The sequence below is a fragment of the Netta rufina genome (assembly GCF_964035555.1).
Source record: "Netta rufina genome assembly, chromosome: 1".
Lineage (NCBI taxonomy): Eukaryota > Metazoa > Chordata > Aves > Anseriformes > Anatidae > Netta > Netta rufina.
Window position 1 is genome coordinate 136,277,328 of NC_140123.1, and position 22,894 is coordinate 136,300,221.

The window sequence follows — 22,894 nt, forward strand, 5'->3', positions numbered from 1 at the left end:
TTTTTTTTTTTTTACAAGGGCACGTAGTGGTAGGCCAGTGGGTAATGGTTTTAAAGTGGAAGACGGTAGATTTAGATATAAGGAAGAAATTCCTCACTCAGAGTGTGGTGAGGCACGAGAACAGTTTGCCCAGAGAAACTGTGGGTGCGCCATCCCTGGAGATGTTCAAGGCAAGGTTGAATGAGGCTCTGGGCAACTTGTTTCCATGGTGTCCTAGCCCATGGAAGAGGGGCTAGAACTAGGTAGTCTTTAAGGTCCCTTCTAATCAAAGCCATTATACAATTTTCACATCCATTTAATGGCCTCTTTTCTCCAGGATGCTGGTAAAACAGCTCTTCACAATACTAAGATGTGTACTTGCACATGCTGGAAATCCACCCACCACTACCAAGCTCAATTAGCCATACAGCCGGAAAGAGGGCTGTTTTTAAAACACATGTGCCTTTGGGCACGTTAATGTGGTAGTAGCAATGCAAAGATACATGTCAACTACATTTAACTAATTCCCTGGGGTACAATCCAGACATGGCAGCAAGAAACTGCAAGCCCTACACACAAAGCAGGATATTCAGGGAATGTGATGATCTTGGTGATGCCACAGCTCTGCTGCTACCAGTATTTTGGAAGCCAATTTAAAGCTAGATCCTGCATATTTATTCCACAGACACCACAGGACAGAAGTACTTCTAGTTATTGTTAAAGATGATTTTGCAGTATTCATATGAAAAGCAGTGAACAGACTAACAGGCTCATTCTTAGCTTTTGCAAACCAACGTTCAGATTGCAGGATGAAAATCTGCTACAGCTGCAGTTTCATAACCAGCTAGGCTAATCTAATAGCTGGCTGTTAAAAAGAGAAGTCCTCATTTTCCTTGATTCTTCTTCTCTTCTTATTGGATCAAGGGTAGTCTTGAACCTATGAGATACTCCAGTTACCTAAGCAGTAGAAAATTACCTATTTTGGGGGTGCTTGTTTGTTTTCCATCTTGTTATTCTGCCAAGTTAGAGAACTGAAGGACCTCACAAAATACCTACCCCATGCCATTGAACTGCAATTATTAGGTGAAAAACTGGATTCTGCCCATTTCTAAAAATCTGACCTGGTATAAAGTGATACCTCTAGAAGAGCACTGCTGAAATTTCTTATTTTATTTTACCGGCCTTATTTGCATTCTCACTCACCAATTATCTGGCGGACATTTGTAGCTTTGAGGCCCATTAGATCAGGCAGTTGATCTATGATGATCTCTCTTTCTGCTGTTCGTTTTTGTACACGTTCAATACTGCGTCTTTGCCAGTCTGTCCAATAAACATAGTCTCCCAGCAGCGTGAATCCAAAGATATGAGGCAGCTTGTCCTCCACCAGAACTCTTCTCCCAGTTCCATCAGCATTCATGACCTATGGATACACATGAACACAAACATTTCCATATATACAGAATAATTCTGTTGCTATTTATCAGTGATTAATTACCTGCTCCACATTTAGACCACAAACTCAAAAATAATCTCCGACCCACTGAAGTGCTATCAATGTTACACAGCAACCTAATGAAACAAGACTATTTTAACAGGTAGTTATTTTAAAAGCCATGGAGGATCCCTTATGCATAGCCTTACATATTAAGGCTATTCTCATAAGCAGATCATAATGTGAAATAATAACACAACACTCCTTATATTTGCTTTACAAACTATATTATGTGTGCCTGTTACACATTGTTTCTCTTTTATTTCTGACTTACCTCTCTTGGCTCAGTTTTAAATGGGAGATGCTGTGTTTTACACAAATGAAGACAAGCTTACAATGTTAGGGAGCCCTAGCTCAGCATGTTGTAGTCCACAGTCCCTCCCCAAATGAGCTTAGTCCAGGTTACAGATAGCAATAAGAGGAGGCCCCAAATAGGAAGATCTATAGAATCATACTCCCAAATCTAAACAAAGAACCAGTTTTACATTCTCCACAATCAAGTTCAGTGTTTTTTTGCACTAGAAGGAACACTAACACTCTGTAAATAATTGCACGCCTTTGATCAAAACACTTGAATTCACTGTGTCATTTTCCTGTATTGCTAGGAAGAAGTAATACCTAACTTCCTCAAAGAGGCACCAAAAGGATTAATTAAACATAGGTATGCATGTTTAAGTGATCAAGTACCTTATGAATGCCAAGTATTATTATAAAAAGTGCCATATTGAAGTGGAGAGTTATATTTTGAGAAGCTTAAAAATGATTCGGCACTGCAGTTTTATAGGATTACGAAGCAGGATATATAGAGAAGTTCCTTCTGAAGTATTTCTACTTGTTCTAATTTTATAGGAAACATTTTAGCAGTCATGCATACTACCCTTCCAAAAAAAAAAAAAAAAAAAAAATCTCCTTATTGTAAGAACTTCCCAAAGCAATGTGATTCACAAAATTCAAACCAAATATTCAAAGTAGCACACTAATCCCTGAAACATTAATACACCCTTCCCACATCCCAAGGATGTTCCAACTTAAGAACTGAAAAGGGGTAACTTACTATACTGCTGTTTTCAGATCTCTCTCTTACCCTTACCTTAGTGGAATTGGATAGTCATAGACAAGTCTGTGTGATTACTCATTCTTCCCATGGCTCAAATACAAAGATTTGAACAATAACAACCTTCAGGATCAATTGGATTAATAACTTGGCTAGATGGATGATGTTTTGCTGCCAGAAGAATTTCCTAGCATATGAGAAATGAAAAGGCTAGCTTGGAGAACGCCCCTTACCTTTGCCTATCAGAGAGCAGATGGGGAGTGAGGAAAGGAATAGAGAAACAGAAATGGAACCCATACCTTTCTCTGCACATGGCATAATGCGCAGATTAATAAAATAAACTATTTTAAAGTTTACTTAAAAAGTGGAAGAAAATGTTATAATCTTCAGAATAATTAAATTCTACCTTAAATCTGTGTTCTGTCAAACTCGTAAATGCTATTATATTTACTCTCAGTATGTTAGAATGGGAATCAAATCTTTACAAGCACAGTTCCTACAGAAATATGAAAGAGGCTTTGCATGCTTGTTGGTTTGTAGGAATAAGCTCCATGTTTTAAAAAGCTTATAATTACTCTGTGGAATTGGCTTACCAAAAAATCTTCGGTCTAGTAGTATATACAGCAAGCTTCTACACATGCACTAATGCGCATGCTTCACAAAAAATAAGACGACCATTACCTGGTGAAACTTTTTTTTCCTGTGTTCTCACTAAGATACTTTTGAGAGTCAAGCACAGTACTTGGCAGCTTCACTTTGTACTAGGGTGCGTTTACCATCCTAAAGCTGCAACTTGTCCTTTACACTGATAACCAATTCCAAACACAGCTTTTCCTATCACAGATTGTTTAGCTGGGCTCAGAGCCCAGCATAATTGCCTAATTTCTGGACTTCCTTTTGAAAACAAGCTCTGCTCTTCCATTTATTCTATTTCAGAAATTGTCAGCATCTGCTGGCTCTCTCTCATTTCCTAGCAGCATGCCTCCTGTGTTCTGTTTTGATAAATGAGGTTGCTAAACAACAGAGTAATGGTTAACTTTAGAACGAGGGACCCACATTTAACATCCGTAAGGTAAACCATGAGTTACAGTGCGTTACCCCACTACCTCTTTAAGAAACCATCACTACCACCAAGAAAACTGTTGATCCCCTTTGCCTACCACCCCCTCTCCAACCACGACACACCTCTTAAATTTCTAGGATGACTTGTTTCCCCCTCCCCTTTAAACTACTGAGACAAGCCATTTGCTTGCAACTAATTAATATATGGCAATTAGTGCTTGCTAAGCAAACCAACCAGCTATGTGGAACTGATGGATGTTGCAAAGCTGACTGAAAACACAGTAATAACCAGCAAAATATCACTACCACGAAGCACTATCTTAAGCTACTACACTTTTTGCCTTGTACTTATAAAAAGAATAAACTTCTGTATTTAGGGAGTGCTTAACTACCAGCTAAAAGAATTAGCTGGAAGGCATACAGTGTAAGGTGAACTTTCTCTGGTAAACTTTAAATAAGCTTCTGAAAGTCAGGAAAAGAGATGGGAGGACTTGAATATTAACTATCTGCTTATATTAAATTTGTGCTTTGCCACATACAGGTTATTTTGAAAGCCAGCTTTATGCCAGCTAGACCAAACAGACACTTATGTGAAAATACTTACACATACCTGCTGCCCTTCTGTCACTGCAATCTTACCTGATATCACACATCTGTGTGATATTATTTAATATCAACATCTGTTCACTAGCAGCTGGGTACCATCATAGGAATTTTTTTTCATGGCACCATGCTGTCTACACTCTCTTTGGCTGTATTTTAGGAGAATTGAATAGAATTTCTTCAATAGGCTACAGTACCAAACAGTCTGGTGTAAGGCAGATGGAAAGTGACAAGGGATATAGGGATGACACATAAAACATACATAATAAATGACACAAATAAAAAGACACAATCAGTAATCAATGCACTCCAAAGAAGTTTAGCACAATCTTCCTATGGACTGAAAATCAGGTGACAACCGAGTCCCAGCTGATACCGCTTTATGTATTCATTCCCTTTCTCTGGCCCAGATGGATCAGCTGACCACAGTGAAGCATAGCACCACTAAATCCCCCTGTGAGAAACCCACCTTCTACTGTGAGGCAGTGCTTCCAGTGGTTTATGCTGCTGTAACCACAATGTGGTGTGGGTTTCACATTCTGAATACTGCAAACCACAGTGAGAATATAGACTACAACAGGAAACAGATGTGGCATAACCACAAACACTACCTTTACTGAAAGAGTGAGAAGTTGCACAAAAAAAAAAAAAAATTAAACGAAGTACAAAAATTAAACAGCCTCAGAGAAATGTCAAACAGCCTGCTTGTAGGATAAGAGTTTTGTTTATCCTAGAACAATAATGAATACAAACCCATGGCCTCAAAAATGCAACATATTCAAATAGATGAACTGGTGATGAAAATGTGTTCATATTTTAAGATGTTGTATTTAACAGTCTACACTAACGATAAAAAATCTTTGAAGCATTGTTTCTATATTAAAGCTACAGACTGGATTGCAAAGTGATATTTTCTAAGGGTCTTTCTTGCTGCCAGATACCCTGGATTCAATTCACTCTTGAATGCTAGTAGTAACTGTGACAAATAGACTAATGCAGTGAATTTACCTTTCTAATAAGTTTGAATGTTTGGTAATTTACATATGTTATTTGATTGGTTTAAGTCTAGATCTCAATCATTACACCTGCCTCATTTGTGAAAATAATATTCAGCTCTGGTTAGAGCTAATGTGGGAGCCCTGGCAAAGCTGCACAGGGCTCCAAACAGGACCAGCAGCCTGTGCTCAGGGCTAGCAGACCAAGGCCAGTTGTAGGGGAGGCTAGGCAGAGGCACACCAGCTCATATCCACAGTACTGAGGGGATGCTAAAAACAGAAACTGTCTGCTCCTGTTACAGAATCACAGAATCACAGAATTTCTAGGTTGGAAGAGACCTCAAGATCATCGAGTCCAACCTCTGACCTAACACTAACAGTCCCCACTAAACCATATCCCTAAGCTCTACATCTAAACATCTTCTGAAGACTTCCAGGGATGGTGACTCCACCACTTCCCTGGGCAGCCTGTTCCAATGCCTAACAACCCTTTCAGTAAAGAAGTTCTTCCTAACATCTAACCTAAAACTCCCCTGGTGCAACTTTAGCCCATTCCCCCTCGTCCTGTCACCAGGCACGTGCGAGAACAGACCAACCCCCACCTCACTACAGCCTCCCTTGAGGTACCTATAGAGAGCGATAAGGTCGCCCCTGAGCCTCCTCTTCTCCAGGCTGAACAAGCCCAGCTCCCTCAGCCGCTCCTCGTAGGACTTGTTCTCCAGGCCCCTCACCAGCTTCGTTGCCCTTCTCTGCACCCGCTCAAGCACCTCGATGTCCTTCTTGTAGCGAGAGGCCCAAAACTGAACACAGTACTCGAGGTGCGGCCTCACCAGAGCTGAGTACAGGGGGACGATCACCTCCCTAGCCCTGCTGGTCACACTGTTCATGATACAAGCCAGGATGCCGTTGGCCTTCTTGGCCACCTGAGCACACTGCTGGCTCATATTCAGCCGACTATCCACCATCACTCCCAGGTCCTTCTCTGCCTGGCAGCTCTCCAACCATTCCTCTCCCAGCCTGTAGCTCTGCTTGGGGTTATTGCACCCCAGGTGCAGGACCCGGCACTTGGCCTTGTTGAACTTCATGCAGTTGACCTCAGCCCATCGGTGCAGCCTATCCAGATCCTCCTGCAGAGCCTTCCTACCCTCGAGCAGATCGACACACGCACCTAACTTCGTGTCATCTGCGAACTTACTGAGGGTGCACTCGATGCCCTCATCCAGATCATCAATGAAGATATTAAAGAGGACCGGCCCCAGCACCGAGCCCTGGGGGACGCCACTAGTGACTGGCCTCCAACTGGACTTGACTCCATTCACCACAACTCTTTGGGCCCGGCTATCCAGCCAGTTTCTAACCCAATGAAGTGTGCGCCAGTCCAAGCCAAGAGCAGCCAGTTTCTTGAGGAGAATGCTGTGGGAGACGGTGTCAAAAGCCTTGCTGAAGTCAAGGTAGACCACATCCACAGCCTTTCCCTCATCCACCAAGCGCGTCACTTTGTCATAGAAGGGGATCAGGTTTGTCAAGCAGGATCTGCCTTTCATAAACCCATGCTGACTGGGCCTGATCGCCTGCCTGCCCTGCAAGTGCTGCGTGATGACTCTCAGGAGGATCTGCTCCATGAGCTTCCCTGGCACTGAGGTCATACTGACAGGCCTGTAGTTTCCCGGGTCTGCCCTCCGGCCCTTCTTGTAGATGGGCGTCACGTTTGCTAGCCGCCAGTCAACTGGGACCTCCCCCGATCGCCAGGACTGCTGATAAATGATGGACAGTGGCTTGGCCAGCTCCTCTGCCAGTTCTCTCAGTACCCTTGGGTGGATCCCATCCGGCCCCATCGACTTGTGCACATCCAAGTGCCATAGCAGGTCACCAACCAGTTCTTCATGGATAGTGAGGGCCACATCCTGCTCCTCATCCCCTTCCACCAGTTAGGCCATACTTAGACCAACATCAAGCACAAGAGCCCATGTCTGCAAGGTGCTACACAGCTTCAGTATCGACAGCTCCAGAAGAAGACAGCATGCAGGCACTAGGAAAAGCACACTTTCCAATACAAATTTGGGAGACAATTATACAAAGCTGATAGGATTGACGCATAATTAACCCAGTTCCATAAGCAGGGTGAGAATGTGCAAACTGTTGTCTTTCACCTTAATTCATGAGTACAGTTTAATTTTAGGTGTACTTATAAATAATCAGGAAGCATTTAAATACCATGCATACTATGCGCTCTCTCAGGATGTTTTGAATAGAAGAAGCCAATAATCAAAAAACAATTTACAAACAATGACTGGAACCACTGTATCTTCAAAAAATTAAAGATCACTTACAAGAATATAGAGTTAACCTTACAGCACTAAAAAAAAAAAAAAAAAAAAAACAAATAAAGGAAGCCATTTGGCACAGACTTATGCAAAGGAAATATCGGGGGGGGGGGGATAAAGGGGAAAGGGGGAAGATGGACAACTCTTCCTGAGTAGACATTAAAATCTCAAGTCACTTTAACAGCAAGTTGGGTTTCTTGCAATAGTTTGGAAGAGCAGAAACAGATGAGAAAGCATTACCACCTCCACAATTTCAGCATTGCTCTTGTTAATGCATTCTAGGAACAGAAATAATTGAAAAGCAATGAGGTGAAAAAGTCAGTTTTTAGTGAGTTGACCATTAACACTACTGTTCTGCATAAGATGTTTGCAAAGAAGTGTTACTCTAAGACAGCTATGAGATACCAAATTCAATACATATAAATATATATATAAATATATATATATATATATATATATATATATATATATATTTCTAAATAACACAGAAGATCTTGAGCAAGGCCTGAATTATACCTAAAATAGTTAAGAAATATTCAAGGTTTAAGCTTAGTTATTTCAGCCTATATTATGCAATGATAAATACTTACATGTACTGTTTCTTTGATGAAACTCATTGACTCAGTTCATGACACTGCTAATCAAGGATGTGACTATTCATCTTCCACCTAAATGTATGTGAATCTTACTATATCAGAGAAGTGAAAAACAACACTAACTCATTAAATCTATTTGATTAAGGAAAAAAGAAAAGTGGGACAGCATCTCTCAAAAACAACTTTGAAAGATAGCTAGAATGCCTTCTGAACATCACATTAACATTTTTTTCAGTCTGATTTAATGAACTATGTATTTCCATCTTGCTTTTTTAAGCAACATGATCAGACCAGACTAGAATGATTTTACTGTTGTGGCTGCAGTAATATCACACAATTAAAACATAGACCTGCTATAAAGCAGCACCTCAAAAAGAGGAAAAATTAGACATCTTGTCTAAATTTCTAATTTTATTAGTCTTCCCATAAAAAAAAAAAAAAAAAAAAAGACACGATCAACTATATACCCCATTTGGCTGAGCAGTCAAAACTTCAAACTTATTTTAAGGAAATCATTCTGTTAATGCCATTAACTTACTGGCAACAGCATTTTCCCTCTATTCCAAAGAGGCAAGAAGCATTGCAGATACAAAATGGAAAGATGTCTCTTCACTGAAGTAAAATTCTGAGAAATAAACAGAAAGGATACCTGGAGCCCTTTATATTTGCTTCAGAAACAGAGTGCCTCCGGCCAACTCTACAATTTCTTACTACAAATTGTTCTATAATATCCATTACCAATTTTTAATTTAACAGTTCCCAACACCCTCTATTTCTTTTTGAGCTCTAATTATTTTTCCAAAGAATTCAAAATATTATTTTCCCTGAGCATGGATAATATTCCTAATAGGACTGTAGTGAAGATAAATATGCAGAAACAGAAGAGATTAATTTCATAAATAGACCTTTCTATCATACTACAGACACTGTACAAGCCCATTTCTTTCATAATAGGACAACTTTCCTAGCTCCCTGATCAATTGATGCCAACAACAGAATTATTTTCTCAATAGTGGAATCTAATTTTAGGAAAAGAAAAAAAAAAAGTTGAGTTTTCAATAAAAATGTCGCAAGTCAGGTGAAGTGATAAGAAGACAAAGAAAAGAGTTTACATTTATTACCACTGTGACAATCAACTATGACACCTTGTAGGAAATCTCATGCAATACAAAAAAAAATCCTGCATTTATGAAGAGCAGGCTAAGACAAAAAATGAGCTGAAATGAACAGGATGAGAAGAGATTTTCATAGGTAAATGAAGATGCTTGGCTATGGAAATTATTTTTTTTTATAAATACACAAGGTGGAGCAGCAATGGTCTGAGGGTATTCTGTTATGTGGGCATAGGCTAAAAGAGAATAAGAGAATATGGGTAAAAACAGAGGATCAAAAGTAGGCTAATTACTGCAATTTTGCAGCTTACCATTTGTAAGCTAAGTCTGATGAGTAACTATATTCATACTTCACAAGAACACTATATTCATACTTCACAGGAAGCAAAGTAAGCTAGCTGAAACCAACATGAACCTCCATGGTGGTTTTGGGAGACAATTTTAAAAATTTTAAGTTTGGCAACACAACTTCTAATGCTCTTGAACATGGGCAAAAGCCCCTGTTCTCTCCTCTGCATTCCCAAGGGACTTAGTTCCAGTACCATCCCCTAAGGAACTTCTTATTTTTACCAAGCTCTCTGCTGAACTTGGTGCTTGCCAGACTCCTCTATGAGTAACTAACTCCTCCATGAGTAACTATACTTGATTTTTTTTTGTTTGATTGTTTTTGTAGAGGAAAAAGAAAACGGTGTTTTCTGCTGTTTTAGCAAGTCCAACTGGTTCATAGAACAGTCCAATGAGTGACTAAGCCAGCACAAACTAGGAAGGACCCTGGGATGCTTTCCACTTTTGACGGCAGTAAGCTGTTAAATTGATTCAACAGTTCTTTTAGCAAAATCACTTAAATTCCTAGTTTCTGCATGCCCAAAAGCTTGTAATTCCAACATATGTATTTACCAGGCTAACAGAAAGTATTAACTTTTCCATAGTCCCTTTTTTTCACATTAGACCTTGGCAAAGTTGCGTTATGGACAGTATCAGGGAAAAATAGATTAGGACTACAAGATCCTGGTGCCAAATAAACAGCAACAAAACTGTGTAAAGCAAGCTGAATGATTATTAAGAAGGATCACAAGGACCATCCCAGTGTTTTTTTTTGGTGCAGCAATGTGACTAAGCTTGGAGGGGAGAGAAGCCAGAATATTGCAGGGTAAGGGAAAATGGTAGACTGACAAATCATCACCCAGCTGAATCAGAAATGCAAAAGCTAGCTCAATATCTATTCACATCACTCCCCAGCTTGCCTTCAAATATTGTTTTTAAGTGTGTTGGGCTCTCAGTGAGGTCAGATAATGTCTCTAGTTATTTTAGTTCAAGGAATTGTTGTGTTTTCCCTTAGGTAACCAACACTGACTGCTGGTAGAGGCTTATTACTCTCTAGATGAGAAAATAGTGTCAACTAAAATGCAATTTCTTAACTCCTAGGAAGCATGTATGACACATTAGTGAAATCCAAAGGTTGTAGTTCAATCAGTTCCACACCAGTCCACTGGGAGCCATGACGTTTACGGAGCTATTATTAGCAAAACAGGACTGCTCATCTGTAACCAAAGGTTGTAGAAGCACCTCAGTTTTCACATTGAAAAGTTTAAGTCAAGTTGTTCAAATGTAAGCAACAACCAAGTCTGAGAAAGGTACACTTTTACTATTAACGATAATGTGCAAGAAGGTAGTAGAAGCCAGCATGACTTCTAGGATCAAACATAACTCAAGAGTGGACATCTGAATCTGACGTAGCCACTCCAGGCTCTTAAAAAATAGGTGCTTTTATAATAGGACTCATCCATGTTTTCTATATCATCACATTATTTTTAAGGCAGTAATTTCACTGGTTAGAAAAATACCATGCTTGGTACCCAGATCAACTTGGACACGAGTTCTGGCTCTGTCTACCCAAAATCCTTCCTGCTGTGTCCTCTGTCTGCTGTGAGGTGCTGGGAACCTCTCATCTGTTCCCTAAAGAACAGTCTGCTGTTCACAGCAGATCCATGGGGACTTCTCTAAGAACTCATCAACCAAAGTGTTTTGTAATGGCTGCCTCAATAATCACTTTGCAAATTTCAGTTTTTTTCAAATATACTCAGTTTATGAAAGGCAATACAAACTTGACTTTTTAATGTTCCTGAATCTAAACTGGCATGAATATTTTAAATGCATTTTTTTAAACTTTCATATTAAAACACTTTGAACAGCTGCAAAAAGTATAATTCTAAGTGACAATTGTGTAGTACCATGCTCAAAAGCCAAATATATATATAAACATTTTTTTTAATTTTTTAAACAAACTTACAGTGTCCGAAAGCCTTGGTTGGACATTTACAGTCCAAGGGTAAGAGGCTACTCAAATTATTGTATCCCAGTCTTCAACAGTCAGGAGACTACCTGTACGTGATCTGTAGCTGTTATTTGTTTACTTTGTATTATAGTTTTCCTAGCTTGAACTGCATCCTGAAATTTGGTTCTTCCCTAAGTTAATTCAGAAGTTCAGAAGAAACCTCCCAAGTGAAAAATATGCAAAATATAAAGTTTTTGTAGTTGTTGTTGTTTTAAATAAAATTGTAGATTTTTTAAAGATGTATTAGAGTAACAATTTCTTAATGCAGGCCTAGCAGATATTAAGAAATAGTGGAAATTCTCTGACAAAGTAAGCTTTAAACTTCTGAAACTTGGATGTTGGAGGGAGATCTTCCCATACCCCCTACAGCACATAGTTGGTGTTCTTTGCTGAATGAAGTTCTCATGTGCCACAACCATCCAAACCAGGTGGGCAATGCATTGTGGCCAGAATTAAGAAGCAAAGCAACTTCAAGTATTTGCTTCAGCTTAATGCAAGTTCAGAAAAGCAAATGTGTTCAACAGCTTGGAATTCAATAGTTTCTGCCTCTCAATATTCAAACCTCTGTTTCAATATGGGGTGGATGGGGTAGGATTAATAATCAGGCTTGCAGGACATCAGCATTTCACAATACAAAGATATAGAACATGAAAAAATTTATCAGTCGGAAAATAAATGGTGAATGTTTAGAAAAAAAAAATTTCCTTATTAGGGTGGTGGTAAAATTGAGGGAGCTGTCATCGGAGGAAAATGTAGCCCTGCAATTTCAGGATTAGAATGTGAATTAGAGCATTCTCTAGATGCCAAGCTATTAGCTCCTGGGTCAAAAACAAAAAGGTCTTCTCTGTTCAAGATTTTTGTGCTCAAAAAAAGTCTTAGTGGCATCCGCTTTCTGTTGTCTGACAAAGCTGGGTTCTGAAAGCTTGTGTGTACTTACGCTGAAAAACAGCAGGATATAAGACTTTCCACATTAATCACGAGGATTAAGAGATAGTAATGCTAGGCATGGCTAATAAATTTGGGAATGCAGAAACACTTTAAGTTAGAGCTGCATTCAGAAACCACTTTATAATGGTTGCATCTGTATAGGAGGCAGAGAATTCTGTCTTTAAACTCACCACTAGTAGGTGTAAGCAGATGCCATCTCTGGCTCTGAGAATGAAGAATAGGAAAGAAGATGAATAAAGAAAAATGAAGCATAGGCAGAAAAATTGTGAGAAATCAGCTATATCATTATTATTTCCTCTTAATCCATACAACCACACAGACACACAGCCATTCATAATTGCTTTATCAATATGAGGTTTTGCTGACCATTTTATATCCAACCTATGCCTTAAAACAGGTAGTGTACGTGCTCAGAACACAAATATTCACTTGAGCAGGAAAACATAAGACCAATTCAACAGAGCAGATCATACATTTTTAACCTCATAGCACGACAGGAAAATGCTTTAAACCTGCAGCAAGTCAATGAGAAATCTTCCCTACTGATAAGCACAATAGCAGCCATCCATTTCAATAGAAGTTTATCAGCAGTGAAACCTGACCGAGATAAATGACGAAGCTGTTGAGCCACAGCCTGCTTCTGCCTGCTGCAGGCTGCCAGATAAAATGGGAACAAAAGCTCCCTGCTGTACCCCCTACCAGTCTCCATTAACCCCTGCTGATGCTTTATTATCGTCTGGGGGCTCCAGAACAGCATAGCATGAATCAGTGCATAAAAAATAAATAATAAAAGCTCATACGTGGCACAAACAAATGAGAAACACAGCTTGCAAGAAACGTTAATTTTAGTAATGCTGCAATTAAATCATGGTTCTGAAAAATCCTACATACCGGAGAAAAAAATTAAAAAAAGACTGTTTAAAATCATGTATGAAACTGTACTTAAGCACAATAGATTTGGTATACAAACATGTTTCTCCTGCTTCTCCCCCCCAGTCCTCATCCCAAATACATACAGACACATACAAGCAAAGCAAGGACCAGGCATATACTCAGATATCTGCATGTTCAGTCCCAAGTCTCATATTTTGATCCTGTCACAAACATCCTCATTGTTGCACCACCTCCACTGTACTTTCCCCAAATGTAAGTTTAAAACATTTACTGAAGGTCAAAGCATCTTCTACTAAACTGCTATAAAAAGAGGATGGGAAGGGCAGGGAAAGTGTTACAAATCTCCTCAGGATTCATGGTTGCCATAGGAGAGAAAGGCAGTGGGAGGAAAAAGGAAGACTTGAAATGTTAGTAATATTTTAGATATTACAGATTTAGATTATGTCATTATAATCTGAGATTTCTGTAGCCTACCATAACACTGTCAATCTGGTATAAAAGAATACAAAGACCACACAAGATCATGGGGAAAATTCACTAAGATTCACCAATAAAGAGACTTACCACTATATTTGCATTACTTAGCATATTTGAGAAAAAACAACATACTTAAGTAGGACCAAACCATTCTCTCAGATGAACATCTCTTCATCCTAGAAAGCCTTTCCATGCTTTTATAATTACAGCAGCTGTAATAAACTTGCACTCCTATCTATCACTATCAGAGGTCATCAATTTTCAGCCCATTTCTATCCTTCTGAAGTGTGGTAAGCAAGCAGCAATATTATGTCAAAGGAAGAATATGAGTTTTTTCTCAGGGTAATACAACAAACTAACAAAATAAAGACTCTCCAAAGCTTCAACAAATAGAAAAATGATCTCAACACAGGAACACAGAGAGGCTGGATGGGGTCAACCCAAAGGTCCACCCATCCTGGTATCTTGTCTCAGGGAATAAAAAACATATACCTACAGAACAGCTTAAGAAAATAACCAACTCAAAATTCTCAAAAGGAGTCTTTGATTCTCCAACAATTTACAGTTCAGTGAATTGTGGTTCAGAAAGCAGATTTATTTATTAGTAAATTTCAGTGGAATTCCCATCCACAGACATATATATCCTAGTCTTCCCAATACCACAAGTAAGCTTTAAAAATCCACAAGTGTTTCCACAACTTACCACACAGTCTGAAGAACCACCTGCTTTTATTTGTTTTGTACCTAACATCTGTCTGTATCAATTCCAAATGCTTCTGTCGAAAAAGGCTGAGTCCTAGACACCTTCTACATACTTCTTTTGATTTTATAGACCTCTGTCACATCCCTCTAAATTGACACATTCTGCAAGTAAAGTGATTAAAAAAAAAACCAGAAACCTAAAATCCAGAAATGGCAAACAAAAGCTGCAATATTTCTTCTCTTGCTTTAAAGGTTTTAGCCAGGCTTTTTCAAGATTTTCTGCACAATAAGATGTTAATGCCCTGGTTTTGTCTGAGGTAGTTAGTTATCTTCACTGTAGCTGTACAGTGTTAGATTTAGGATGAAAATAGTGGTGATACCACACTGACGTTTTTAGTTCATAGAATCCTAGAATATCCCAAGTTGGAACAGACCCATGAGGATCATGGATTCTAACTCCTGGCTCCACACAGGAGCACCCAAAAATCTGACCCTATGTCTGAGAGCATTTTCCAAATGCTTCTTGAACTCCAGCAGGCTCGGGGGTGTGACCACTGCTCTGGAGAGCCTGTCCCAGTGCCCTCCCTCCCTTCAGCCTCCTCTGCTCCGGGCTGAACAAGCCAAGTGTCTAGCTGTTGCAGAGCAGTGCTTACACAGAGTCAAGGACTTTTCTACTTCTTGTGCTGCCTGCAAGGAGGCTGGGGGTGCACCAAGAGCTGGGAGGGAACAGAGCTAGGACAGCTGACTCCAACTGGCTAAATGGATACCCCATACCATACGGCGTCACGCTCAGCTCTGAAACGGTGGGGAGTTGGCCAGTGGGGCTGCCACTGCTCAGGGACTGTCTGGGCAAGGTTTGGCTGGTGGTGAGAAACTGTGTTGTGCACCAATTCTTTAAATTTTTTTCCTTCTCTTATTCAACTGTCTTTATCTCAACCCAGGAGTTCTTGCACTTCTACCTTTTTCAATTCTCTCCCACCAACGCACTAAGGGGCAGGGAGAGAAGTGAGCAAACATCTGTGTTGTGCCTGCTGGATTAAGCCACAGCAGTTAACAAATTGTATAATCATAACTCAAACACTTGTATCCTCACAGGAAAAAATAACTAGTAATTCTGAAACCTGAAGATCATAAATATTCTGCAGATGTCCTGCATAGATACTACATGAAAACCTGGGACAAATTCATTCTGCTGGCTTACATTGGTTTAAAAACAATGAAATGGAAATTGTCGCAGTTTTGGAAATTATGCCAGATCATATATCTTCTGACCTGCCACACACATTGTTGGCATAAACATATTGTATTTCTAGCCAGTTTGACGGAACTGAAGCAGTGAGCTCATGCCTGATCTAGATGAAAATTTCTACCACAAACTGATCCAGCACTGAGCAGAATCATTACCAGTGAATATGGAACCATGCTCTGAGTAACCCTGAAACAGGTGAAAAAAATCTGTGTTTTAGCAAGCATGAGTCTGAAAAATGCCTGACTTTTCTTTTGCAAAATACATTCATGTCCAAGGCAGTATCACGGCTGAAGTGCTCAATCTGTTATAAGTAAACCTTTAAGCATAGCTTAATCTCTTTAACTCTCTTTTCTCAGTGCTTGTAAAAATTTGGGTGAATTACAGAATTATGGACTATAAATCTTGTTTTCAGGACAAAAAAATAAATGCTCCCACAGGCTCTCCCAAAGAATGCTTCAAAGCAAATCACCTTGCTGGAGCGGAGTTGTTTTGAATCTGAAGGAGAAAAAACAGTTATGTGACCTTCTAAGACACGACTATGACTTCCAATTGATGTATTTGAAATTATTAATAAATAAAACAATGTCTAAGGCTAGAGGAGATACTGTGTCTAACATGGTAAATGCTAAAAGATATTTGTAATGTTAAAGATTCACTAAGGAAGGTTGCAATTTAATGAGGAAGGTAAACCTACCAGGATATAGCAAAACTAGGCATTGTTACTATGTGCCAGACACTAGCCAACTCTCCTGTTTCCAGACAGAAATATGTCTTTTGATAACAAACTGAACAAATACTAAACCTTATTTTCTCAAAGCCTGACAGAGATAATAAATGTCAAATATGTTCCATAGATGCTATATATAATGAAATAAACACAAGATTTTCAGTATTGAAGAGGAAAAACAACATTTTTGTTTTCAAATAAGTTTCAGAAGAACATAGCAGAAAGAAAGCAAAATCTATCCCCTTGTTGGAACCCTAATAAAACAAAGGAGATGCAAAGTATAGGTTTTGGGGAGTACAGGTAATTATATGTAAAATTGAATTTATTTCTTTAAAATATGTTCTACTTGCAACTAAGCTGAACAACATGAAGAATAATAGATAAATTTGTTTAATCTGCAAACATTATTCCCAATAAGTTTTCCTGACCTGAGAATCAACTTCTTTAGCAAAACCTTATCATACATTCTTAAAAAGAGGGATCTACTATATGGATATTATTTCTATTTTACAGATAGAAAAATCAAAGAAGACTAAGCAAGTAGCTTGCCTAAAGCCAGAAAGAAAACTGAATTGTTTCTTAAAGCAGAAATCAATGATTATTCCATTGCCCTTTTGAACTACATCGGAATTTAAACACTTAGAAAATGTTCTGTAACTCCAGGCAGTTAAAAATGCAGGTGCATTTACAAACCTCTATTTTGTCTGTTTTGGCATCTCCCCAGTATATTTTGCTTTCTTCATAATCCAGTGCCAGTCCATTTGGCCAGCCAAGTGAGGTGTTAACCAGCACAATCCTGTCTGAGCCATCTAATGCTGCCCTCTCGATCTTTGGGATTTCTCCCCAGTCAGTCCAGTACATGTACCTGCAATGGAAATAAAATCTTATTAAACCAGAACTTTAAATATTCACATAGCTTCTTCTGGACTACCACTCCCCAAAACCACACAGCACACAGAAAAGTCAGTTTTTGTATCAAATATGTTTCCTTACTTAAATAACGATGCTCAGCACATAGAAAGTAGTATTGACATGTAAACACACCAATCCTTTACATAAAACTACTGTATCAATCTATTGAGCAAGACTACATAACAAATGCTATTAGATATAATAAACGAAGTCCACACAGTCCCCAAAAAAGTTTTAAATAAGAGAATAAAACCTAAAGACATAGAAGCTAAATAGTTGGAAGAGAGCATTAGAGCATTTGCCTGAAAGCATTAACTTTCAAAGGAGCACAGTATTTTCATTTTGAAGACTAATAAGTTTATCATTGCATTCCACTATCTACATGCAGGTACACAGAGATATATATCTTCTTTGTATGACTGATATTTAAAAAACGCTTGTGAACAGTCCTCACCCAACCATAGGATCCAGCACAATAGCTCTGGGTTCTTCCAGGTCTTCTGATATCAAGATTTTTCTCATGGTCCCATTAAGCCTTGTAACTTCAATACGGTCTGTGCCAGTGTCAGTCCAATACAGATTTCGAGCAACCCAGTCCACAGCAATGCCATCAGGATGAGCAATCTGTGCTGTGACAACAAACTGGCTACCTGACCCATCGATAAATGAGCGGCGAATGGCCCTAACTTCATCGTCAGTCCAATAGATGTACCCTTCCAGAGGATCAAAATCAATGGCGATGGCATGACGGATGTCCTCCAGTGGCAAAACAATGTCAGTAAAATCTGGGGTGTCTAATGAAATCCGTCTCAAATCTGTCCGGCGGGCTAGAAGCAGCAATTCAGTGGCACCTACATGCATAAGGGAAAAACAAAACCATCTTACAAACACTAGGCAATGGTGAACCTGATTTTCTACCATTTGGTGCAAGCTAGTCTAGCTACCTTGATTTCACAGGGCCTAGCCAAACTGATGGGCACCAGCAGAGAATTCCATTCAAAAGGCTTCAAAAATGAGGTTATTCTTCTGCAGAAGTAATCAGATGTATTTATAGAGAAAATTCAATGGTGATTTCCTTGTCCAAAATGTATCATGTTGGACCTGTTTTCTATCCACATAATTCCCTCCAAGCATACTGAAATAGTTACGCAGTGAATATGCTACGAGTTTTTGCAAATAACAGATAGTCTGCAGCCTCTTAGATGAAAATGATTTACTATTTGCTGTTGTTGGTATAGGGGACAACTGTGACAAACAAGCTGTACATTTCAACAACACCCTTAGAGGGGGGAAATGTAATGCCACATGTACATCTCCTTTGAGAAACTCCTATTTGAGGAATCAGGTTTGGGAACTGATTGCTGCCTTGTGACAATAAAAAGCAGGAGGGCTTTCAGCTTTCCCCAGACTTGTTGAGAACAAGCTTACCTGAACATATGAAGATAAATAACAGTGCATCTTGTGCTTTAGCTCAACATGACTCCATATCAAAGCCTTGCTGGCTTTTAGGTCAAAAGTCAGAATCCTAATAAACAGCTAAGATCAGCTTGTGCTGCAGATGATACTTTCACACAGGACAACACAAGCTGATTAGAGGTACACGTGCTGGGCACCTGATCAATGATGAATTTACTGTCTATTCTAACTCATTCTTGTTTCATTTTCTGTTCTATCTCACAGTGTAATGAAGGATAAACAACCACCACACCCCATTCCTATTAAATTGTCTTATCAGTTTGGAGTCTCAGGGAGATAAGAGCAGCTCAGGCCTCAGGGAAGCCTGAACTAAGGTAAAAAAATGTGTGCATCCTAAATGCAGGGAAAGTATGTTGCGGTATGTTGTGACAGTTCTCCTCAAACAGTGAAGGGAAAGGTTTGGCATGGGCTGATGTAGGTTCAAGGACAGAGGAAAAAAGCAAGGCTGGGTGTGCGTGAGGGGGGAGGTTTAAGAAAAATGTAAAAACAATGCAGTGAAAGAGAGCCATCACCTAGCCACGTGCTTTTCATGCTTCTATGTCTTGATTTTACAAAGGTATAAATAAGGGCTAGAAGACTAAAAGAGCAGCTACTAGAAGAAATAGGTAGCTGATTAAAAAATATCTAGTGTCTGGTGCCATTTTTTTATTTTTTTTTTAAAGTGTCAGTAATTGTGGTTGGTGCTAGATGAAACCTCACTGCATGCCAAGCTTTGGACAGATGCCAAAGCAGCCGTGTCTTCATTTACAGCAAGGTTTACACATTAAAAACATCTAAAACACTTTCACAGTGCTGCTAGAAACAGTTATTTTCAACAACTGAAGATGAGATTATTACTACAAGCGTTCCTGCTTGGTAGTCCAGAATGGATTAAGATCAGCTTTATGATCCTCTGTCCTGAAATGCCTTGTGTTCAGAAACACATGTACACACTACTCAATTGTTCTCCTAATGAATAACTCTTATACAATAACTAATATCAGGAAGAGGGAACCTGTAACTACATGTCTAAGCATCCACCAAAATAATTTAAAGCATGTGACAGAGTAAATAGAAAACAGGCATGTTAATAAGATTTTCATAATTACAGAAGCAACTATTCTTGTCATAGCAGTCTACATGTACATCTGTATTTGTTACTACTAAGTGTATCAAACAAAGCAGTAATAAGATCCAAGCCTTCAGCTGCATTATGGTCATGAGGTATTAATACATAACCAAGCACAGCTATTCAGGTTCAAGTAAGAAATCTCTAGCAGTTCCTTACCAACTTAATTGTCACTTAACCAACTTCCCTTTTAAACAAAATTGTAATAGTCATAATAATAAACAATTATACCCTTTTGCATTATCTAATAAAATTAAGGTTGAGTAAACACAGTAAACTCAGATTTCCAAACAGTTAGAAAGCTAAACATAGTCTATCATATATAAAGAGTGCAAGGCATAACTTAAAAATAATTTTTGTGCTTTATCTGAAGTTGACAGTCATTTTGGAGAACCACTGCCAATTTCCCAGAAAGACTGGCTTGAGTACAACTATGCCTTTGCAGAAGCTCACCCTTAAAATTGACTAGCTGACCTTCCAATTGTTCTTGAAGAGAAGCCATTTCAACAGCTTCAGTATCCTGCTTTCAGGTCGCAACACTTTTGTTTGGTCCAACAACAGACTGTGTCTAAGCCTTAATTCAGCGTCAGGAAATCACTGCCTTTCAGCCAACCCATGTTGCACGTGGTGTCTCCGAGCTATGAATTTCATGGTCTGTATCTAACATTCCCCCACCCCAACCAAACAATAAAAAGTTTAAAGCTTCCTTTAAAGCTATTACCCACCCATTTGCAAACTGACACCTTAGCTGCTTAGTTAGGTCACCAGCCATTCCGCACAGTAAAGGCAAACTGAGCAGCAGAGAAACCTCTCATTTCAAGGTAGGCTGCAGAAAAATTGCTTGAAATGTCTCTAGGCTTGCCCTGATGATACTTTAAAAAAAGGCAAGTGAAAAAACTGGGCGCATTTATAGCATGATCACCTTACCACCTGTTAGCACAGTCAAGGAAAATGTCATCTGAGAACTAAAACAAACTGTTCGAATTTGTGGCAAACAGCAGTTTCAAAACGTTTGGGCTGGCTGGGCACTGATCACAACCCAGTCAGAGAACTACTCAAGGCACTCAAATATGCAAGGACATGGCAGAATCAGTCGGTTTTGTCGACATCTATTCTAAAGCCCAGCTACGATACAAAAGCTAAAATATGACAGCAGGATCTCCAGATATTTTCATTCTGCCTCTTCAAGAAAATCTTGCCTTTCATGATGAGGATGATGGAGAACATCACAAATACAGAATCAAATTTTCAAAAAAGCAGAAAAAAAAAAAACAAACAGGTTGCATGCAAACCTTTTTGTTGTTGTTGTTGATTTATCAGCACTTATTGGAGATTGGAATCAGCCACAAACACATACACCACCTCAAACCTCAACTGGCTCAAATGTACTTCCAAAAGGTGCGCCAAGGCTGCAACCAGCACTCTGATTTCAGCATGCACATGCAGACCTGAGGTACTTTTCCTCTGGACACCTTGTACTGCACATACAAAAAAAAAAAAAACAAAAAGGATGAAGCCTTCCAGACAAACACTCTGGGGACTTGAAGCAGAATTTGCTGCCTACACTGCTCTCTTTTCTGTAACATATACTGGAGATCTGTATATACTGCACCCAACAAAAGCATGCCTGTAGACAGAAGTGCAAGTTGAACTCCGTGCTGGGTTTGAGGGCACAGACCACCTGGTGTGCCGTGGCGTGTGCTCACAGCATTCAAACCACCATGTGCAAAGTTCCCTGCAAGCACAGTAAGCTACCTTGCATAAGACCATACCACATTTAAAATCAGGCCTTTCTGCTTAACCCCTTGCTGATCTGCCATACAATCAATCCTAAGTGATCTTAGCAACCCATAACTTTATAAAAACAAACAAACAACAACAAAAAATAACCAACCAAAAAAAAAAATAATCTGAAACAACCTTGATGAACTATTCCAATTCGGTACCAAGATTCTTTTTAGAAGTGCCTCAAGTCAGGGGGTATTCAGAATAGTTAGCAATTTTTCTAAAACCAAGTCCCTTACTTAAGGCGTCTAAATACGAACATAAAAGCTTTACTCCAGACTCATATTTTTGAGAACTTAAGCCTACTTTTATTAAGCACTTTGAAAGCCGGGATTACAAACTCACAGATGGTGCATTACATTAGTCCTAGAACTAGTACTTCCCTCAAAAAGTCGCTATTAAAAATCAAAATAATTTACATCTGTGTGCTAGCTGAAGTCAAGGGAAGGGGAAGAGAAGAGGAAACAGAGCAAGTATACAGACACATGCAGTAACATAGCTTTTAAGTCTGATGTCTAACGTCCTGCCAACCTTTACAATTTATTACATCTTTCCAGTGATATAAGGACTTGGTCGTTTGTGAGTTATTGGACTTTAAAACCATCAGTGGTTGCTGAGGCTAGCGATGCTACACAAACACATGTACAGAAACCCATACATAAGAACTGCTAAACCTAGGACACACATAATAATTTCTCTGTACATGATAAATCAAAATTATTAATAAATCCCCAATACAGTTATCACACGTTTGACTAATAAAAATTTATTTCCTATATGTCTTGTCCCAGTTGCAAAGTCATTATTGAGAGAGAGCTCCTTATACAATACAAACAAGTAGATTTTTCAAATAGATGACAAAAAAAAAATCACTACAAAGGCAAAAGAACACATCTGAAATTAATCCTTTTTTTTTTCCCCTCTATTTTAAAAGAAATAAAAGAGCTAGCATATTAAATTAACATCTTGATCTGCGCAGTGAAATCAGGATCCCGGCTATGTTCCAAGTTATGACAAACTTGGAAGAGTAACCTATTTTTTTTTAATAAAAATGACTATTGAAC

The 22,894-nt window shown here is 39.0% G+C and overlaps 1 protein-coding gene across 1 annotated transcript in view; it reads right to left on the minus strand.

Moving 5' to 3' along the window:
- Positions 1-22,894, minus strand: part of LRP6 (LDL receptor related protein 6) — a 126,473-nt gene that overhangs the window by 32,209 nt on the left and 71,370 nt on the right. Inside the window, exons 6-8 of the mRNA XM_084298317.1 lie at positions 17,916-18,312; positions 17,243-17,414; positions 1,183-1,399 (exon numbers count right to left, since the gene is read on the minus strand). Of these exons, the coding sequence (XP_084154443.1) occupies positions 1,183-1,399; positions 17,243-17,414; positions 17,916-18,312 (786 nt within the window). The remainder of the gene's footprint in view (positions 1-1,182; positions 1,400-17,242; positions 17,415-17,915; positions 18,313-22,894) is intronic.